Here is a 20,960-nt window from a genome sequence, read left to right on the forward strand (position 1 = left end):
TCGGCTTAGGCACCGACTGCCGCCGAGCAGCCGTCCCCTGACGGGCTTGCTGCCTGCCGTGCTTGCTTGGATGAGTCTGCGACATGCCTAATAAGAGACGAGATGGGCCAGGGCGACGAGAGCGACCGCATTGTGATCAACGTGGGAGGGACTAGGCACCAGACTTACCGCAGCACCCTGCGCACCCTGCCCGGCACGCGGCTGGCCTGGATCGCTGAGCCCGATGCCCACAGCCACTTTGACTATGACCCCCGCACGGATGAGTTTTTCTTTGACCGGCACCCGGGCGTCTTTGCCCACATCCTGAATTACTACCGCACTGGCAAGCTGCACTGCCCCGCGGACGTGTGCGGGCCCCTGTATGAGGAGGAGCTGGCCTTCTGGGGCATCGATGAGACCGATGTGGAGCCCTGCTGTTGGATGACCTACCGGCAGCACCGCGACGCTGAAGAGGCTCTGGACAGCTTTGGTGGGGCGCCCCTGGATAGCAGTGCTGAGGACGGAGACATAGATGGCACCGGAGACTCTGGTGATGGTGAAGATGAGCTGGAGATGACAAAACGCCTAGCACTTAGTGACTCCCCAGATGGCAGGTCTGGGGGCTTCTGGAGACGGTGGCAGCCCCGCATCTGGGCACTCTTTGAGGATCCCTACTCCTCCAGATATGCAAGGGTAAGCTATGCAATCAGCACCCTCATCAAAACACTCAAACCTTCCTGCAGTCCCACTTCCACCCAGCATCACCAGGGTTCTCTCCACTGTCAGAGCAGAGCAGCCATCCATGTGTGTGGCCATACAAGAATCATGCAGGGTCTGTGGCAATGTAACCCAACTCAAGAAGGCCCTGTGCATTGGGAACAAGTAGACATCAAGACCTGATGCCCTCATCATGTGGGCCTCCAGAGACCCTTCTTTTCTAACAGGCTCCTAAAACTCCTAAAACAGCCTGGGGCAGGGTCCCATTCATGGGCCAGAGAGGCCTCCATTACACCAGGTAGTTTCCCTCTATGCACAGATCTTTACAGTCAGACATCCCCCAGTAAAGAGAGACACCTTGTCCAGCCCTCTTACAAGCTAATGGCTCTCTCCCCTTTACGAGATGGAGAAAGGATTATGGGAGCAGGCAGTCCCAGGGGTACCAGGGGATTTGGAGAGTTTCAGCCTGGACTGGAGTCAGTGCCTTTCTCTTTTCTCATACATACCAAGTTAAATATTTATGAACATGCTTCTCTGAAAATGGGTAATTCAGCTGCTCACTCTGTGTCTTCTTCCCTTGTGGGAAATGCAAAGTATTAATCATAGGAAAAGGTTTCATTCATGTAAAGGGACACTGTGTTTGACAGGTTTCTTGCCTGCTACTGAAGGACAACTCCTCCCCTCCTGGTGCCTGCGGTTGTTTTGGAAAGGGAATGCACACTGGTGCAGTTCACAGCATAGGTGTGGATAAAAATGGTCTGTAACAGTCATCCGACTCCTTTAAGTAGGCATCTCCTCATGCTATGAGGGTAATTACATTAATTAGGGCCCAGTTCTGCTCCTGAAATCAAAAGTACTGAAAAGATTTACTTCAGGAACAGCAGCAGGATTAACTCCCAAGACAGTCAATTTGATAACTAGGGAAACAGATGGAGCATAGTGCCTTCATAAAGAAATTGGTTGGCATAGGCTTTACTCTTAAATGTAGCTTTGTTACAGCTTAATTGCTGCCAACCCTCAGTAGGGATGAGTGGTGCTTTGCTGGGGGAGGGTGGTCAGTGTTCCTGAGAAGGATCAAAGGAGTGAGATCAGATTAGGGAGAAAATTGGATGGATGGAGGAAAGAGAAGTGGAAATGCAGGGAGCAGGGAGAGGGGAGCTGGCCATGTATGAATGGGTGGTGGAATAGCAGCTGCCAGAGACTTTGGGTCTGAGCAGAGACCTCCAGCAGGGAGACACCAGGTCTGCAAACAATGAATGGGGAAAGCTGGAGCAGAGCCTGGAGTTATAGCTTTCTGCATTTCTAAAGCTTCTTGTTTGAATACTGTTTGGAGACTTCCTCCCTGAACAAAGGAGTTCATATTTTAAATGAATTCCTTTAAACAGCATGGGGGATAAAGGAATAATAAAATATTTACCACAGGATGAGAAGATGATGCTGTTGTATTGTTGCTTTCAAATCCCTGATTTCTTCCAAGGGAACATGGAAAGGGAAAGGCAAGGCTGGAGGGTATCCTGCAAAATGCTTGGTTTCCATTAATCAAGCCCAGTGTTAGCCGGCGATCTGAATAGCAGATCTCTCTGGTACCCAGGAATCTGTTGGTAAAACACATTTCAAGTGAAAGTAATGTGCTTGTTCAAGATTTTGGGAAATGGTTCAAAAGCCAAATGGATAATGTTGTCTCAGTGAAAAGGATACAGAGGTTAAAACACCCTTTTGCTTGAAGGCATTATGATATTTTAGGTGAAGGACAAAAATTTATAACCAATATTAAGAGTCTTTGTGATGCACGGGCAGGAATTCTGTGAGAATGTGAATTCTCTAAGGGTATTTTCATTTAGGAATAGGTGTTTTATAAAGTGATTTGGGTTTGTTGGTGGTTTTCTTTTTTTTTTTTTTTTGGAGTGGATGATGTACCATTTATTTACAATCACTTGTGCATACCTGTTAGAATTCAACTCCTGATTTACCTCTCACTTGTTCTTTCCTTAAAGGATTGTTAAAACTAGATAAATATGAGTACACTGAATATTTTGTGGGTTAAATATGATTCTTTAACTTGTATCTATGGAGACGTAGGCCACATGCATTAATATTTTGCATGAAGGAAGATGGCTTTCCTCATCAGCACATGCACACACTGTCCATTAAGAAGACATTATAAGACACTTAACATTTCCTAATAAAAGCCATATGTTACGGTTATGGATGTAAAAAGAAATGGGAGTTTGGTTTATTCTCCTGTAACCTAACACAGACATTGCAAAAAGACCTCAAGCTCACAATAGCCAATTTATAGTAAAATAACTGATAACATGATGAAGCAGTGAATGGTATATTAAGGCAATCATTGGTAGAGTAAGGCAATAAATCCACTGTTACCCCACTTGTAATTACGTATGCTACTTTCAGTTACAAACTGCAATTCAGTTGTGCAAAAATCTAAATTCACATTGCCATTTTGTCAAAAAAATCACAAAATTTTCTCTTTCTAAATGGAGCTGGGACCCGTACTAAGGGCGGCTATTATACATGTTTGATGTTTACATATGGCACTACAATGCATGTCAAAATAACATGTCAATGTAAGCATCAGTTTACATAACCATCATAGTGTTACACTTGGGCAAGTAAAAGGAATACAGTCTCTGAATATTAAGATTAAATGAAAATCTGCATATCTGTATAAAGCAAGATTCTCTGGACTGTGTCTGGTACGCTAGATCAGTGAATGTTTAGGAACTGTCTATGGAAAGCTCAGCATTTACTCAAATCCAGCCATTCTTGGAGGATCTTGATGGACACTGCTTGCAAATACAAGTACATTTGACTGTTTTGCTTCACCTGCACCTGACTCATACTAAATTACTTCTGATCTCACTGTAGACAGCCAGGGAAGACTGGAAGTGCACTTGTGTATGTCAGGCAAAATCAGCTAACTCTGCAAATTTTGTTTATTTCTTAACTTACTTGGATTAAGCAAAGCTCCAAGTCACTAATCATTTGTCTTTAGGTGCAACACAGTCAACAGTTGCTTGTTAAAACAATAGTGGCTGGTTTTAATTAATTTCTACTTTTCTGCACTCTAATTTCTTAAATAATGTAGCTAAAAAGAGGAAACACTTCAAAAGTTGCATCATCTTCTATATCTGTAATAAGAAAAGATAGCTTGTTTCAAATGACTGATTGCGTTAGACACCTCTCCTAGTAAGATAAACGGGTATTACACTTCTCCTTAACTTAAAGAATCCACATTTGCAAATAGAGGCAAAGTCTGGTAACTGGAGGTCTGAACAGAGTTAACAGACAAGGTGGTGGAAAAGATCCAGGGATTCAGGAGGATTGTCAAAAGCATCTGTCCAGACAGCTAAATGTCACTGCACACACCTGAACTGGTGAGATGTTTCTTTGAAGCTCATTGGAACTGTCTTTTTTGCATCATCAGACAACTTTGTAGATTTATTTTTCATAAGTAGGCACAAAGGGGGAAATAGAGTCACCCAGAAAGCTACAGAGGTACACTAAAGCAGAAGAGAGTTACACTGTAGTAGAGATCCTGCCCTCTGTACTTACTAGACTTCATAGGTCCCTCAGTACACAAACGTGTGAAAAATATTTTCTTGGCATCCTTTCTCCTTTATATTTATGTCTGGTCATGCTGTTCTTCCACTAGTAAAGCTCCCACTGACTTCCTGAGGAGTTTGGCCTGCAGGTATCTAGCATATTTATTCCCCTTCCTCCTCCTCCTCCTCCTCCACAGCAGGATAAGGTTGTGTTTGTGTTAATTCACATTCCTTGGGTTACTCAGTGTTTGGGAACGAGGAGCTTTCAGCTGAGATTCTGCGCTACTGCTCACATTCAAATTGGACAGTTAAGCTTTATTAATGAACCCTCAGGACCCTTTTGTAGTCCTTCCAAATAAACATTCTTAGTGTTTTTAAATAAAAGCCTGGTTGGGGTCCTATGGAAAGTCCTCAACAGCTTGACTTGTAATCCTGGAATATGCTGTACCACTTTGATCTTTAAGAGGAAAAGCAAAACTCTCATTCACCCTTCCCTCATGTTTTCCCTTCACATCCTGCAGAAGAATCTGGTTTCCTCAGTGGGTGACTTTTGAAGGACGAGTTTCTGACACTAAGAACGAGACAGGGAAAAGGATAGTGGTAAAGATAAGAAAAAGGTATTCCCCCAGGGATTTCTTCCATCTTTCTTTTATATGTTCAAGAGCATTTCAGCCTTGCTGTGTTCATTTAAACTGATTTTTCCCTATATAAAGTACAACTCACAAGTATAAAAAGGCTTACGGGATCCTAGTTCCTGAATAACCACACTGTCTTGAGGATTAGAGGCTGGGGCGATTCTGCTCGTTCCTTACCCCTGACCAGCATGGCTTAGCTCAGGAATTGAGGCAGGTATCAGGGAGTGGGAACAGATGCTCCTCATCCTTAACAAGGGGAGCTTATTCCACAGATGTGTGATGCAGGACACGCTTGGCACAGGAGCACTTCACGGAGAGTGGTCTGGGAACTGCCACCAAGCATGAGCAGACAGGGAGAGAGGGGACAAGACCTGCCCCACTCACTTTCTTCCACCCTCCTCAGGGATAGCTTCAAAGCACCCTGGTGGAGCTGCTCTCCCACCTTGAGCCTTTCTGGAAGGTCTCTCCTGCAGAGGCATATCTAATCCTGCACTGAAGCTGGCTGCAGGAATTCTCACCATATACTTTGACAATTAACGAGACAGCCTAATTTTAACTGTACGCTGCATTATAGCTCTGGAAAAATGAGAATCTTTCCACATCAAATGAGGTTTCCCTTGCACTTGTAGTATAATGGAATTACAGACATCTATTAACTACCATTCTATCATCCATTATTAATACAGTTCCTAAAATTCCATTTTATTCCTATTTTCTCCCATCAAGGAACATGTTACTGCAAATCCTTATATAACCCATTAGTGAACATGGTAGTCTTCTCTGCATCCTGACCGAAGAAACCTTGGCAATGCCAGTTAGAAAGTGCTCACTGCTCACACCAAGTCCCACATGCAGTCCCTATCAGATTGGTTAGGGTGGGAGCAGGTACGCAAGTAACTCCTGGGAATTGTCCGACTTCAGAAGTAATACGTTTTTAAACTACTACACACACACACACACACACAAAATTAAAAATATCAGAACAGCCGTGCAGAATCATGACTTCACCAGTTTGAGCTGTTCAGAAGCACACAGGAAGATATGATGCTGCCCAGAAAATCTTACAATCTCTTTGAAGTCACGATCTCACAGGGAGATGAGAGAGATGATGTTACCCACCTGACAAATCCATGGCTGCCTAGTACAGACTTAACAGTTTTGATTCAAGGACATTTTTTTAAAATCTATTTGCTTATTTCCAATTTTATTTCTATTATTCCAAAACCTTAAAAAAGAACAGCATCTGTTGCCATTTTAATTTAATTTTTTTTTAATCTCACTTAATTTTAATGTTTCTAGGTTACAAAATTTACTTGATTTAGCCAAGGCTGTGATTGTATGGATCATACCATCATATGCATACACATATATATGCCTTCCTATTGCTGCCACCTCCTACGATGCTGAGTGGGATTTCCATATGAGGAAGGACTTCAAAATTAAACCACCCCAAAATATTTCTGCAAAAGTAACCGTGGTGCCACTGAAATCAATGTGAATTTAGTGGCTGGGTTCAGAAAAAATATTTGGTCCCTTCTCTCTTTAATCCATCCCTATGTGCCTTCAGTTATTTTCTTTGCCCTTCTCCTGACATTTGCTATTTTGGTTTTGGTTAGGGCAAAAAAAGGCAACAAAATCCTGGTATTCTCTGTTGGTCTATCAAGAGACAAAGGATAAAAAGATCTGTGGATCAATTATAATGTTTCTATTTTAGAACTGCTCACAAAAATGGGATATATTAGACTATACCTAGGAAAACCATTTTTCCATCTTCTTCTTCCCTTCTGCTGTGCGGTCTAGTGTTTGACGGTATTTGTCTTTCTTATTTGTAAAAATACGTGACTGATCTGTGTATATTTATGGTAGTACTTTAGTAAAGTCTATACATACTGCCTTTCTCTTAACATAAGGAGAGATGTTAACAAATCAGCAACAGAGGGCCCAGCCTTACTGTTATGGAAGCTCAGTGCCAAAATTACCACCAACTTCAAGGATAGAAATGAATTTTCCTGCAGTATGGTTTGGGATAACAAATTAATTGCTGTGTACTGCTTTTTTTAATAGACACAGTGCATATTTCCATTCCAAAGCACTGAAGTGCAATAGATCTTAGCAATTTATTAGGAGCATACATACTCAAATACATGTTTTCATAATCCTTTAAAGACATGAGCACCTCCAGCACACTGCATCAAAACATAGAGCTCTAATACTGACAAAGCTCATCATGATCTTATTGGCATTTTTTACTGCAAAGGACTATAGAATACATCCCCCTTTAAACCACATGACTTCAATTAATGTTCAACTAAATCATATCCAAGTGCTGTGTTTCGTAATAAAAAGGGCAAGCAGGGGTATTCAGATTGGAAAATTGGGCCCTAATTGATAATCAAGTGAGTAATTCTTTCTCATGCAAATATAGATGGCAAAACTGAGTTTTCATTTTGTATAAGCTTGATTTTATGAAATTTCAGTGCATTCTTGGAGTATAAGACTAATAGAAAAGCCATTTTGAGTTCTTTGCAATTGTCTTACAATTAGCTTCTCAGTTACTATATGCTGAATTTGATCTGAGGAAAGAACAATTTAGAAGGCTGGCTTGGCTTTCTCTGCTGAATATTGAATTACATAAATATGTGATTCACTCCAAATGGTACACAGAAGCGGTAGGATCGGATGAAATCAGAGAAATATATGAATCCATGGAGAGCCACCTCCTCCCCCTGGAATATAAACCAAATGCTGTCATTTCTAGAATAATTTTTACATCTCTCTCCTGTGCTCACTAAGTAACCAGATTTTGCTATCTTCACTCCTACTCCTGTAGTGATAGCTTACTCCAGGAATATCCCTGCTTCCCTCAGGCTGAGAACAAGGTACCACCCAACACGGGTAAGGGTGAAAGGACCAGGCCCTAATTGATTTTAATTTATTTCTGATAAGATTTATAAAATGTAACAGAAGTGCTAATAAATCATGCAGTAAAAATTATGAATAAATCGCGGGCCAAGGCTTTTTGCAGTGATTGCTTATGATGTAAGACCCTTTAATGACAGTAAGTTAAAATTGCATTGTAATGGCCTTTTGTAAATGCAATAAATCTCAGGTTTCAGTGCACTCAGACAGCCAGTGATGTGTGTGCTGCACATGAGCTATCAACACAGGCACACACTGCTGGCACACACTTACGTAATTATGTTGATACTTCAGGAGCAGCAGTAAATCTCAGCACTGCTAGATTTACTTCGAAAAATCTTGGGTCAGGACCACTGAGGTGTTGTGACTACAAGAAATAGGTTAAAATATCATACTGGCTTTTTACTTGAAAACCTGGAAGAGAATGTCCCTTTTAAGGAGCAATAAAATGGATTATTTGGCTTTAAATAGCAAAGGCAAAACCTATTGTTACCGAGTCTTACAATTTTTAGAGGCAAATCCAAGTTAAAACATACATTTTCATCTGCACAACCAAAGCAAATTGATCATCTTTTCTGAATTTCCTTGATCGTCTACCCATTCACAGAAAAATTAAATGTACACAGAGATACATCAACAGTTACTTAACAACTACTTGTTTCAACTGCAGCAGAGTTCCTATTGCTGCCCAGTTTGCCCTCAAAAAAACATATTCTTAAATACAGAAAGATCTGGTCAGCTCGGGTTGCTTATCATTTAACATACGTAAGAAATTTAGCTGCAGATTTCCCTTGAAAATTCATTCCAATACCCCTGTTCTGTTTTTCAGTTTGGGCTTCTTGCAGTCTTCATTACACCGGATCAATTGACACGTATAGATGGTGGGGACCAGTTTTGTGATTTATCCAGTTATTAATTAAATTAAAACCTTCAGGCAGAATGCTTCAGGCTTGATAACAGACTTCAAAACACAACAAACAGGAAATCTCTAAAATGCTGAGCACCTACAACCTCAAGCAGAAGGGAGGTCACGTCCTAGAGCAAAAAAGGACACAGGCAAGAAGCTAACAGACCTTCATTAAAATCCCACCCCACCTTGTAGAGCCACAATCCCAACTATTGCTGATTTTAGTGGGATCCAACCAGAGACCCATGCAGATCTATTTCAGGTAAAATTTTTCAGGACAAGGACAATTGTGTAATTGCCACAACACGCAATGCAAAAGGGCTTGCCTTCACAGCAGCCTTTGATCTCTACTCTAAAAACACCACAACATGATCTCAGCCACACTGTGCTATTCCCGTTTCCCTTTTTAGCATGGATCTCCCCTTCGCTTCTAGTGTGGAGTTCTGCAAGAAATCTAGTGACAGTACGTCTTAGCACTTCTTGGGAATGTGTCCCGCATAATGCAGAGCTGATTTTAACTCAGGGTTTTTCAGTAAAGCACTTGTAAGGACAAACCAGGAACAACCTGACTGTGCTGTGATAGCTCAACCAGTACCTGGACTGAGGCAATTCCTGTGGGGTGGTGTTTAGTTTTCTGGTTTTGGGGCAGTAGCAGATCAGTTTAGGTCAGAATTTTGCTTAAGCGATATTGAAATTTAGTGTTCTGTTGTTTAGTATTCAGTTGATGGGAGTTCACTGTCTATCTTACCAAGAAGTCCCTGAGGTGCTAGTGATTTTATTAAAACACCTAATGTAAATTTCAAAACTGTATAGATTACTTAAAATGTTAGTTATGTCTAAACAGCAGGAAATCAATAGTGCAAAAGTGCATTCACTGTTCTAAAGAAAGCATCTTTTGGAGAACCTGCTCTGCTAAGCAAACCTCAGTTTTCACTGTGTCAGTGGCATGGACTACAGGCAAATAAAAAGTGTGAACTTCAGTAAAAATTCTATAGCATCTTCAACTCCAAATCACGAATTTATCTTCATGCACATAGTACCAGCAGCTGTAGGAACTCCTAAAACTGTGCATTTACTGTTTTCGAAGGATATCCTGGTTAAGACAGCAGGGTAAGCCTTGGTTCTTACTAGGTGTTTTTGAACATTCATTCAGAACATTCCCACGTCCTCAGATGTGTACACAGACCTACATGGTGGAAATTTACTAGAAAGCAAAAAAAAAAAAAAAACCACAAAACACCCTAAAAAAGCCCTCAAACCTGAGATTTGGACAAATGATTGCAAGCAACTGAATTAATGCAGTTTATAGAGTGAGCATTTGTTAGAAGATCTGACCTAACTCCTACTCACTTCCCTATGTTAGCTCTGAAGAATCCTCTCAGGAGGAGCACCTGCAGCATGCCAATAGTGCAAAGGCAGGTCACACACCTATAGCTCAGCAAATGATCATTTGCAGTGTCACAAGCACACAAACACCACGTTTTATTAGCTCAGTACGACACATCATTTGGGTATGCTTCAGCCCCTTTCATTTTCTATGAATTTTGCTGTGTGTGAAATCATACAAGATGTTTAATCTTAGTATGTCATCTTCAAAACAGAAAAACAAAATTTCTCAGGTTACTTGTTTTGCATTTTCTCCTCTCTCCCTTACTATATGTTTATTACAGTAGCTAGCACAATAGAGTTATAATTTCTGTGACAGCTCTAAATGATTGTACTATAAAAACAGCAAGTTGACAGCATCTAAGGGAAGGCTTTACGCTATACTCAGACGTAGTGTTTTCCAAACCAACCTGGACTGCAGCAGAAGGTCACCCAAGGCTGTGATCCTTCCAAAGGTGCAGTAAGTGCTTGAGCTGTGGTGGCCAGTGCAAGGACAGCAAGGCTTCTCCATCACCACCTTCTCCATCACTCCTGCCTCAAGGAAATCTAGCAGTCACTTCCTACATCTTCACTTCTGAGGGCAGACGCATGAAAGGGTGTCACCATGTGAGCTCAAATTTAGAATTCCCAAAACACCCTGCAGTTGTAATTTTTTAAAATGCATATTAAAATTTCCCAGTGCCTACAGTGTTGTCTCTGCCTGTACCCAAAACTGCGTTAGTACTGTTGGCAACTACCTTATATCAAAGCCTTCTTGATGCCCATAATTTTCTAATAGGAAAAGTCCTTTAAATGTACTTGCCAAATACGTACTGAATATAAGCTGTTTTCAGAAACATACTCAGATAAAACCAGGAAATATTTGTAGTGTCAAAACAGTTCCCTGGATGCAATAATCTAGTGGTTACTGGTTTTTGCTTAGAATGTGAAATTTCAAACTTAATATTCTCCTCCAACTGCACAATTTCAAATTTTCATATGTCTCTGCTCAGGAGCCCTCCCCACTTCACAAAGCTGCATAATCCAGGCAGTTAGTGAAGTTGATCCAATTTGCACAGCATGAAGAGTTCACAAACCAATATCCTGGGATGATGGCAAAGCAGCATTTCCCAATAATGTGGAAGTAAGAGGCTGTTCCTCTGTGGTAATTCTGGGCTACTGAATTCAGCAAGACCAATAGCAGAAAACAGATGTATGTAGTGGCATTATCAGAGATGGTCTAACGTTGGCATATGACAAGACTGGTCTTTTATTTTCAGTCACCTGTTGGAAGCCAGTTCCTGTTAGGAAATAACCATATGCTGTCCTCATGCGTTGGACTCCAGGGTGAGCCATGCACAATAATTTAGGGATCTCTATGCAGCCCCTATGGAGAAGAAACGGGCAAAATGCACAGAAAAGTAGGAGGTGACATGCAGAGTAGATGATATGCAGAATTAGAGAGGACTTTTTCACCCCAGAGTCTGAGCAGTTCTGCCATGCTGCAAAGAGAGCTCCAAAGTCAGTGTGAAGACACATCACATAATTTGTTTTGAAAAGACCTACATTTCCCAGGGCTATCAATCTGTCACCTTTCAGTCGTGCCATGGAAATACAAGCATTCTTAAAATCTCTGAAGGCTGCCTTTTCATCAATATTTTAACATAAACATTATTTTATTTTAAATGGAGATTGATCACTTACACTTTATTACTTTTTAATAAAAATGCGTTATCACCATTAAAGGAAAGTGATCTCAATTAAACTATTGCCAGGATAAATTTAACTTGGAAAAGCACTTGAACAGGTCTTTGCTAGATCAGAGCCTTTTACAGCACATATGCTTTAGTTCTGGTTTTAATAACCAACACAGAAGTGATCAATGGACATTCTGGCTACTACATTCACTGCCTTCATGATACACTTAAAACTAGTCTAAAATCTTACTGGAAACTGTGAAGGGTATATTGTTAAATATCCCTCTCTGCTGTAACTTACCTTATATAGGAAGACTTGCCAGGGGCGCTAATGAAGCGGAGACAGTTTTGCAGTTTTACCATCTGTTATCAAATCTACTCCTGCTGTAACAGAAGCACAATTGTATTAGAAATTAGAAGTGACAAACATTGAAAAAAATATTTTCTTTAATTGTTTAAATAGCTTTGCTGCATAGTCGAAAGAACAAAATGTTTGGACAATTAATAAAACATCTCAGGACTGCTTTAATTAAAATACAGGAGACAGCAAAAGAATAGTGATAGAGTTGAACATAACCACAACACAACAGAGAGGTATAAATAAGAAATCACGTTATTCAACAGCCTTCAGGTTTAGACTTTAATTCAGGATAAGACACCTTATTTTTATATCCTACAGAAAAAAAAAAGTCAACAAAAAAGCCCATTTGAAATGTGAATGTCATTGAAAAATTTTAAAATGCTCCATCTACACTAGCTAATATGTGCTTAAGAGCTGCATCCTCCTAACCCTTTTTCCATCCTAAGTAAGGACCTTCGGGGTAAAAACTCCAAAGAACTCTACAGTTTAGCTTCACTTATGTGCACTGGACTAAAAATGAAAACTTAATATTTATGTGAATCGTTGTCAGTGTCAAGTGAGATGAAGCTTATAAAAATAGATCCAAATCAGGGGATGAGTTTTAAGACTCAGTGGGTAAATGCCTCTTTACGTACGGTATTATTTATAGATATTTTTTAAACTGTTCTGTCATCTTGTCTCTTAAATTATTAGAAAGTAAGAAAGAAGGAACTACGGCAAACGTAGATGAAAGAGAAATCTTACTGGGAACTGTGGCAGGAATATGAGCAAAACCCAGGAAGTTTAAAGCTGTGCTCCTAGGCCCCTTGCTTTCTATAGGTTCTGAATGAAAACAATTCCAGCCTATTTTGCAATTAAATATGTACTTTTTAAAACTTACTATGCTGTTCAAATAGGAAGAATTATGTTTTCAAGACTCCCTGTTTGGCATCCAAAAGACTTGCTACCACATCTGAAAACAAGCTAATCACAAGCCAGTTTCAGGCATTGGGCTGAGTCTTGTGTCCGTGGTCTCGTGAAGCCTTTGGCATCCTACATTAATCAAAGTCCTCTCTAGATATAAATGTCGAGCTCACCATGGCCACAACAGAAATTTCAGCATTGGATCCCAGTTTTCATAGCTTCTCAGAAGTCAGTGACAACTGCAGATGGTCCCCAAGTTGATCCCTAAAGGTTCTAAGCATTAAAAACTAAAAATGTCGTTGTGGTAGCTTTATGCATCTATTTATCATCATCTGATAAGGAGACTGCCAGTACTAATATTGCCCTGCATCAACAAGGTTCTGTGAGTCTCAACCATTTATGAAGATACTTTAAAATGCTTCTACAAAAAGGACAAACTATAAGGAAAATATGATTAGAATTTGAAGCAAGTATTCAATATTGAAGGCAAAATCCCCAAGAAAATTAGGATGAAGGTCACCTTGTACGAAAGTGCAAAGGAAGGGGGCACATCCACAAGGCTTCTGCTGAGTTCTTGCAAACAGGGGAATGTTATGTTTCACATGTAGGAATCTGGGGAGGTCATACTTACCTTCATTCTGCTAGCAGGTGGAGAACTCTCCTTTGAAGCAATTGGAGCTATTTCTTCCTTTATACAGACACATTACACAACCTCTATCAGACAGGAAATAAAACTGGGTAAAGCAGGGAGCTACTCTCTCCCCTGGCTCTACGTGGTTATGGAATACTGCACAGGGGGAATATGTATCCATAGGCTTTTGCTTTGACCATTCAGGTCTCATTTTTTTTAAGCAGCAAGGTGAAGAGGTTTTTGTACTCTCTTCATCCAGGTAGGATTTCAACATAGCTGTTTGTCTGCTGAGAACAACACACAGAGCTGCTCTTTGATTTGAAGGCATTTCTTGCAAATATCAGCTTTTCCTGCTCTTGACTTCAATAGTGAGATCTAATTCAGACCAGTGAGAAATTACATCTAATATTTTTGTTCTAATTGTCCTAAATCTATTTTAGAAGTGAGATGTACGTGTTTACAGGCACAAGAATTGCAGTAAATTTAAGCAGAGGTCATAGATGTGAATGTTATGAATAATTGCCTTTTTTTTAATTGCCACAAGGATATCTGAGGATATTGTTCATCCCAGTAGTCAACCAGGTTTTATTTAGCAATATCCATCTAACAGATGCAATTTCCACTTATGATAACTGTGGGCACTTCATTAATTTTAGTAACTGCAAAACTTATAGTAGAAATACTTTTCTGTGACATCCCTTGTTCCTCACTTTGACAACTGCAGAAAATAAAAAATAAAAAATAAAAGAAAAGAGAGATTTCTGATATGAGCTTGTATGTCTGTCCAGATACAGCAGTAGTTTAGTCTAAAGAGCTGCAATGTACACAGATGGCAAAAGGCTCACAAATACATCCAAAAATTATGTGTGAAAACTACATTCACAAGTCTTGCAGTGTGTTTATTGAGAGACCAGAAACTGTATTTCGACAGGAATATCAATAAGGACTTGGATTCAAATGAAAAAAAATATTTTCCATTTACTACCTACACTGCATAGGGTACTAGCTGTAATCAAGAAAAATTTCAGGATGGCATGAAGCTCTCAAGCTGCATAATTCCCAATAACACTCAGTGGAGTCCTGTTCTTAAAATGCCCACAAGCCACAAAAGTGCTTTTAAGCCAACTCAGTAGCCCAAATTACAAATTCTAGTTAACAGAATTGACCACAGGCTTGCAGCTTAGGGTAAAATACATTCTTTTTTTTAAAATACATCTGCCTTCATCAAAATGCTTAGGGGTCACTCATGGTTTTCAATCCCCCATTACACTGTAGCAATGACTTTCTTTTTTTCCAAACACGCAGAAAGACATGAGCCACAGGTCACCGTGCTTGTCACCAGCCCCTCTAACATTCATTGCACGAGGTTATTTGTGTTTCCAGTTCAGCTATTTGTGAGTTGCAAGGATGGGAAAACATCCATGACTTGATCTTTTTGGAGGTTTGCATTTTTGGAAGTTTTGCAGATGCCGTTTAGGAAACCCTCTCACAATACACAGACTTTTTGGCTAAGAAAGAATATTGTATGTATTCCAGTTTCAGATCTAGGGCTGGACAAATAAATGTACATACACTTTGGCAACGAGGTATTTTTCCTCCCATTTCTCCCTCTCCTCTTAAATAACATTTATTCAAAGCTTTTCCCTTTTCTCTATAAAAAAATTCCCAAAGTTTCCCCTCTCTCCTCAGTATGAGTTTCTTTTTCTCCCCTCACACTGACTTAATAAAAAAGTAAAAATGAAAAAAAGAACAAAGCAGCAAAATTTAAGAGGGAATGACCAGGAGATAAAAAGGAAATAACTTTCTGCACAATATTTTGCTAAAATCTTTAGGTAAGAAAAAAGCCTTGATTGTTTGAAGTCTGAAGGACAAATAACAAACCTTGTTGAATGTTTTCAAGGAAGAAAAGGATCTCCTTTTCTTTCCAAATTGTTTTTATAATTTCTGTTGAGTTATTTACAAGTACACATCCATCTTCTTGCAGTCCTTTAGCTCGACTGAGGTGAGGAGTTTTTGTTTGGGTAGTTTTAAATTAGTTGGGAACATAAACAGCTTTCCATGTAGGTCAGACAAAAATATCTTCAAATAATTCTCAACCTGGGACTGTGTTTTTTTAGCCTTTTCTGGACATAAAAAATACTCTCCCTTTTAGAAGCATCAACATCTTCTTGTCCTTCTGATAGTTCCTCTTTCACCCAGAGGCTGTGGCACCAGTTCTGGATTTTAAACAGCATTTTAATTGTTGCTGAATAGCTGCTCTCCTGCTCACAGAGCATGGATGCCATGCAGTGGAGGAACTGCAGTCACCATCAGACGTGAGAAGGACACTTCTGAAGTGGAACTGCAGAAAACAGTGGTTGCAATGTAAGCAGTGAGAAGGAAAATGCCTGGAGGAGGATATATCTCCTAGAAATAGGAGATGGAAGGAGTCTTCAGAACTAGAAAAACAAATCACTGTAGGGAGAGGGAAGTCTCACCCCTCAATGCTCACTGAACACTGAGGGACAAATAGAGTTAGGATCCTGAAAAGGGAACACAGGATGACAAGGCAGCAGCTTGCTAGTAGAGAAAGACAGCCAAGAGTTTGAGATCTCAGACTGTGGCCACTTACAGCAAATCCTTTTTCAGCAAGGTGAGAACATCCTAGTCAGAATAATTCAAATGAGTTAGCAATATGCAGTACCTTCTGCACGTGCTGCAAGCAAGAAAGCAGCCCTCACAAGAGCCCAGGAGGAAGGAGGATTGCAGTGAGAGATTTTGTGGTCAAAAGAGCAGATTTTGCTATTGCAAGTTTGCCAAAGAATAAAAAAAAGGATTAGGCTCCACGTGAAGAGCTTCATGTATTGTCACCAGTGCTAATTCTGGAGAAGCCTTTGCTGTAAGGACACGTGAGGATTTTGGACAGCGTGTTCTGATGCACTCATTTTCTTCTGTGAAGGTCGGACACCTTGATGGCTGGCACAAGAGCTGGGCAGGACAAAAAAAGAGAGAGAAAGAGGCCAACTTCATCTCCTTAAGAGCTCTAGAGTGGATATTTCAGCATTCCAGTCTAGTCAAACTAACTTCTCCAATCAGGTGTCCTGCACAAGAATTATGTCCTTCACCACACACACAGACTCTTTTCAGCTGTGATCCAAGACTAAATGGGGTTTCAGGAGAAAACAACTAGCTTAAATATATAGGGCACTTGTGGAAGTGAGAGCACGCCACAGGCACTTGCTCTGTCAGACTAAAAGATGCTGTGCTGGTTTCAGCAGTGGTCCTCATATAGGAATTATTCTGGGGGTAATCCTCATTCACCTCTTTGCCCTTGTTTGTTCACATTAATTTAAAAAGAAAAAGGTCTAGAACAAATGAACAATCTTTAATTGAGAGTATTTGCTGTCTAATGAAATGCTGTGGCTTGTTAATGTATTCTGTTCACTGAGGACTCCAATATGAAAATATGTGTAAGATTCAGTGACAGATACAGTGATGGAGCTGAGGCAGCAAGGAGATAAGGTAGCAAACAAAAATGTTACAATCTTATGTGGGAAGCCCAGAAATGCACCAGCTCTTGATACAACTTCAAATGAGGCTTCTGGAAAGCCACAACTTCTAGGTAATGATTTACATCTATAATCAGGATAATAGAACATTATTTATCTACCTCTTCTGGGTATTGTGGAGACTAACAGTTGCACTGTAATTTGGAGATAAATTGGAGACACTAGATGAATTTTCACTATCATGTTTGCTCCAGGCAGGTGAAGTGAGGACACCTTGACACAGAAGGAACTAAAGTTTTCTCAAAATAAATCAGAGAGATCAGAAGGCAATTTTATCTTTGCTTCATTCTGATTATTCAGCATTTCTCAATAAGATTGACAGGAAATGAGAAAACAAAGCTTTCATGGACCAGGGAGGTAAAATCTAGTAACATTTAACACTGCATCTATAAAACAACAGTTTAAAATCCACAAAATTATTTCTGCTGTTTCAGATGAAAAGTTAAAGCAAGATGCACCCAGCAGATTGTACCTAACAGACTACTGACAGATCTAATAAATAACTTTTAATTATATAATGACAAAATTTAAACGTATATCTCCTCATATAGGCATTTTAAAACAAAAACATATAAACACTAACATGCTTAACCAGACCCCACATTTTAACTGGCCCTGGTTTGTAGCAATCCTATAAAGCCAGAAAATAGTTTAAGTGAATTAACCCCTTGTCTCCATAAACTGTGTATTCTGACTAGAGGTTTTGAATGGAAGGAGCAAGTTATACATCAGCCCTGAAGTGCAACAGAATGAACCTTTGATTTTTATCTTGGCTGTTGTCAGAAAACACATTGCCTTCCCAGAGCAGGCAGACCAAGTATGAGCTGAGAGCTGTGTCTAGCAAAGTGGGTCTCTTCCAAGAGACCAACACCCTTCGGAATAAGATGCCAGAGCAGATGCTGTGTGTGCTGAAGCCTGACATACGCTGTGGCTCCCTGAGCAATCCCAGCAAGGCTCAAAGCAGAGCGCGAGCACTCACCTTTTTCTCAGCTGGGCTGCCTCTGTCTCCAGGATCATTGTTACATTACAAGACCTCTGACACAAAGGCATCAGGCAGATATTGAAGATGGGCTAATCACTTCCCAGGGATTCCCATTCAGCCAGAAGTGGCAGAGGTACTGTTACAGATCAGGGGAGAGGCAGAGAAGTCAGGAGAGACTGACACGGCAGAATGACACTGAGACCTCTTCTGGCAGTATGCTGGGACATGAAGTAGCCCAGTTACTCCTCTGGAGACTCAGGGAGCAAGGCAGATGATAAACAGTTGCACATCTGCTTTGCAGATGCCAGTGTCTCTGAAAATGCCCTTTGATTGGAATGCAGACCAGAGAGTGTATTGCAGATATGTGAGCAGCACAAGCCTCTCCACTCTAATAATCTGGTAATTCTTGCTGTAGGTGAGCAGAAAATGGCTGGATGCCTTGGGCATTGCTCAGGGGCCATTGTCTTCCTCAAAAATATGTATGCCTTTTGAAGGATTAATTCTACCTCATATTTACCATGGATTTATTCCTTATGGCACACAGGGACGGCCTGAAATCGCTGATGTCGCTACCTGAATCAAGGAATCAAAAGTGTCAAATTTGACCTCCCTGTTCATTTTTTTCTTGAGTAATTCCTGAAGGAACCAGGAATTACTCCTTTTCCAAATGGAATAACAATAGAAAGCTGCTGAAATTTCAACCGAAAAAAAAACCAAAAAAACCCACCAAAACCAAAACCACAAACCAACAAAACCATCTCTTTCTTCCTCAGTGTTCACTGATTATAATTAACATGAAGTTAATGAAAACTCAAAGCAAAACCAAAATAAAAAGGTCAAAAAGCAATTATATTAGAAATATGCTTCCCAGTCAATTGCTTGCTTTTCAGGCTTTAGCTGTGTGGCGATTTCAGTACTTATGCAACCACCATAGAATTTTCTAGGTCTGAGTTTTACTTGAGAATCAGAAACTTCTCACCAACCAACCCCTTCGGGTCCAAGCCCAAGAACTTTTTTGTCGTGCGGGTGGGGTTGGGGGAAAAGGAATGAGCTTCCTTCACACCCTCAGCCCCCTCAGATGCCACCACTGCATCACAGAAGAAACTATCACGCACCTTCCTGCTTACTGCAGATCGAGTCGAGGACACTTGGAGTCATCCGGGAGACACTGCCTCACAGCACACAGCCCTTGCAGGGAGAAATCCTCTGGGGAAATCAGTTTATGGCAGATTTCATATCGTGCCAGGTTAACAGCATATGTATCCCTGTCCTTTTAGCACAGGTTGGAAGGAACAGTATTTGCTAAGGCTACACAGCCAAAAAGCATACTTTAAAAATACACGCTGTAGTCAGATGTCTGCTTGTAACATTTATGACTTGGCAGATTGACTCGCACATCAGGCATACATTTGATGGTTAATTCAGAGCCCTAATGCAGCAGAGCAGTCTTCTACCTGGCTGGTGTCTATCCTTTTCAAAAGGCAAAGGAGTGCATAAATTATGTTTAAAAAGAGGTAGGCATTTTCTACCCACAGAGTGGAGTCACTGTAGGTGGATTATTATCCAGGAATACCGAAGAGGCAAGAAGTCTGTGATTTAACCCATTCTTTGTAGTCTCCTTGCCTGCTAGTGTTGGTACTGCCAACAGTCTGAAATTATCCACATGATACAATTTTTCAGGAGGTTCTGCAGCACAGCAGCTGCATTTCACACAGCCAGCAGGAGTTAAAGCCCTAAAGAAAGGATTTTTTTATTCTGAAATAATATCTGCTAAGACCTGCAGTATCATCCAGTTGTCTCTGCTGATGTTGGCAACTGTGAGGTTGTTCCAGTTTACTCCCTCACCAGGCCCTGCACTACGAATGTAATGTCTTAGCAGAACAGGATGAACTCTAAACCACCTTACAGATGACCAGCAAGATTTCGAAACCTATTTCTTCTGCAGTATCTTTACTACTGGGAAAACAAAAAGCAATGGTTTTCACAGTGCAAACTGAGACATTTCTACGTCAGGATACAGGCATGACCTTTATCTAGCACAAATAAGGCATAGAGATGTTCAGCTGAACACAGCCACCTGCACTTACTCCAGCTGAGAACCTGGTCTTCAACACTCAGCTTAAAGAAAGAATTGTGAATTGTGATGAAGAAAAATAATCAGCATTGGGGCTGAGCAGCCCTAAATTCCAGTGATTTGTCTACAAACTGCTGACAGTGAGCATCTTCAGAAATAGGACCTATAAGAATAGCCAAAAAAGAGGAGGATTTTTAAATGTATGAGATGAGTTTCAGATTATCATAGGTATCCCTGCTCTATTTCAACATTTCATATTTATGCAAAGAGAATAATATTCTCCTTGTCCATAACAATTTTCAGAAATTCAAAGTACTGTACAAAAATGACTTAATCCTTTCAGTATACCTAGTGAGATATGCAAGTATTCTTTCAATTTTCTCACAAGATGTGTGATCTGTGGCACACAAAGATCCCGTTTATTTATTCAGTTAATCAGAAGAAATAATTAACAAAAATGAGAAAGAAGTCTTGCCTCCCCCTGCTTAAACATTTTTTTCACCAGACTCATCACTGTCAATAGGTCTAAACAGGTCAAAAGCAATAATACTAAATCCAGGAGTATCTCTGCTGTATGTAGTTCCAGTGGATGCTGCTCTAAATCCTGTGATTCTCCCTGAGGTGGGTAGCAAAGGCTCAGTATTTTCTGGGCAGATGGGCATCTGTTACATCACCTCAC

General features: G+C 40.4%; 1 protein-coding gene across 4 annotated transcripts in view; it reads left to right on the forward strand.

The window, feature by feature from the left end:
- Positions 1-20,960, forward strand: part of KCNC1 (potassium voltage-gated channel subfamily C member 1) — a 107,873-nt gene continuing 86,913 nt past the window's right edge. For 3 of the 4 annotated variants that reach the window (XM_017726599.1, XM_008644249.2, XM_017726600.1), the window contains exon 1: positions 7-672. In XM_017726599.1, coding sequence (XP_017582088.1) covers positions 103-672 — 570 coding nt within the window. In that variant the 5' untranslated portion in view covers positions 7-102. Of the gene's footprint in view, positions 673-20,960 lie in introns of all 4 variants that reach the window. The other variant, XM_008644247.2, reaches the window with a different exon arrangement.

The sequence above is a fragment of the Corvus brachyrhynchos genome, unplaced genomic scaffold, assembly GCF_000691975.1.
Source record: "Corvus brachyrhynchos isolate BGI_N302 unplaced genomic scaffold, ASM69197v1 scaffold62, whole genome shotgun sequence".
NCBI lineage: Eukaryota > Metazoa > Chordata > Aves > Passeriformes > Corvidae > Corvus > Corvus brachyrhynchos.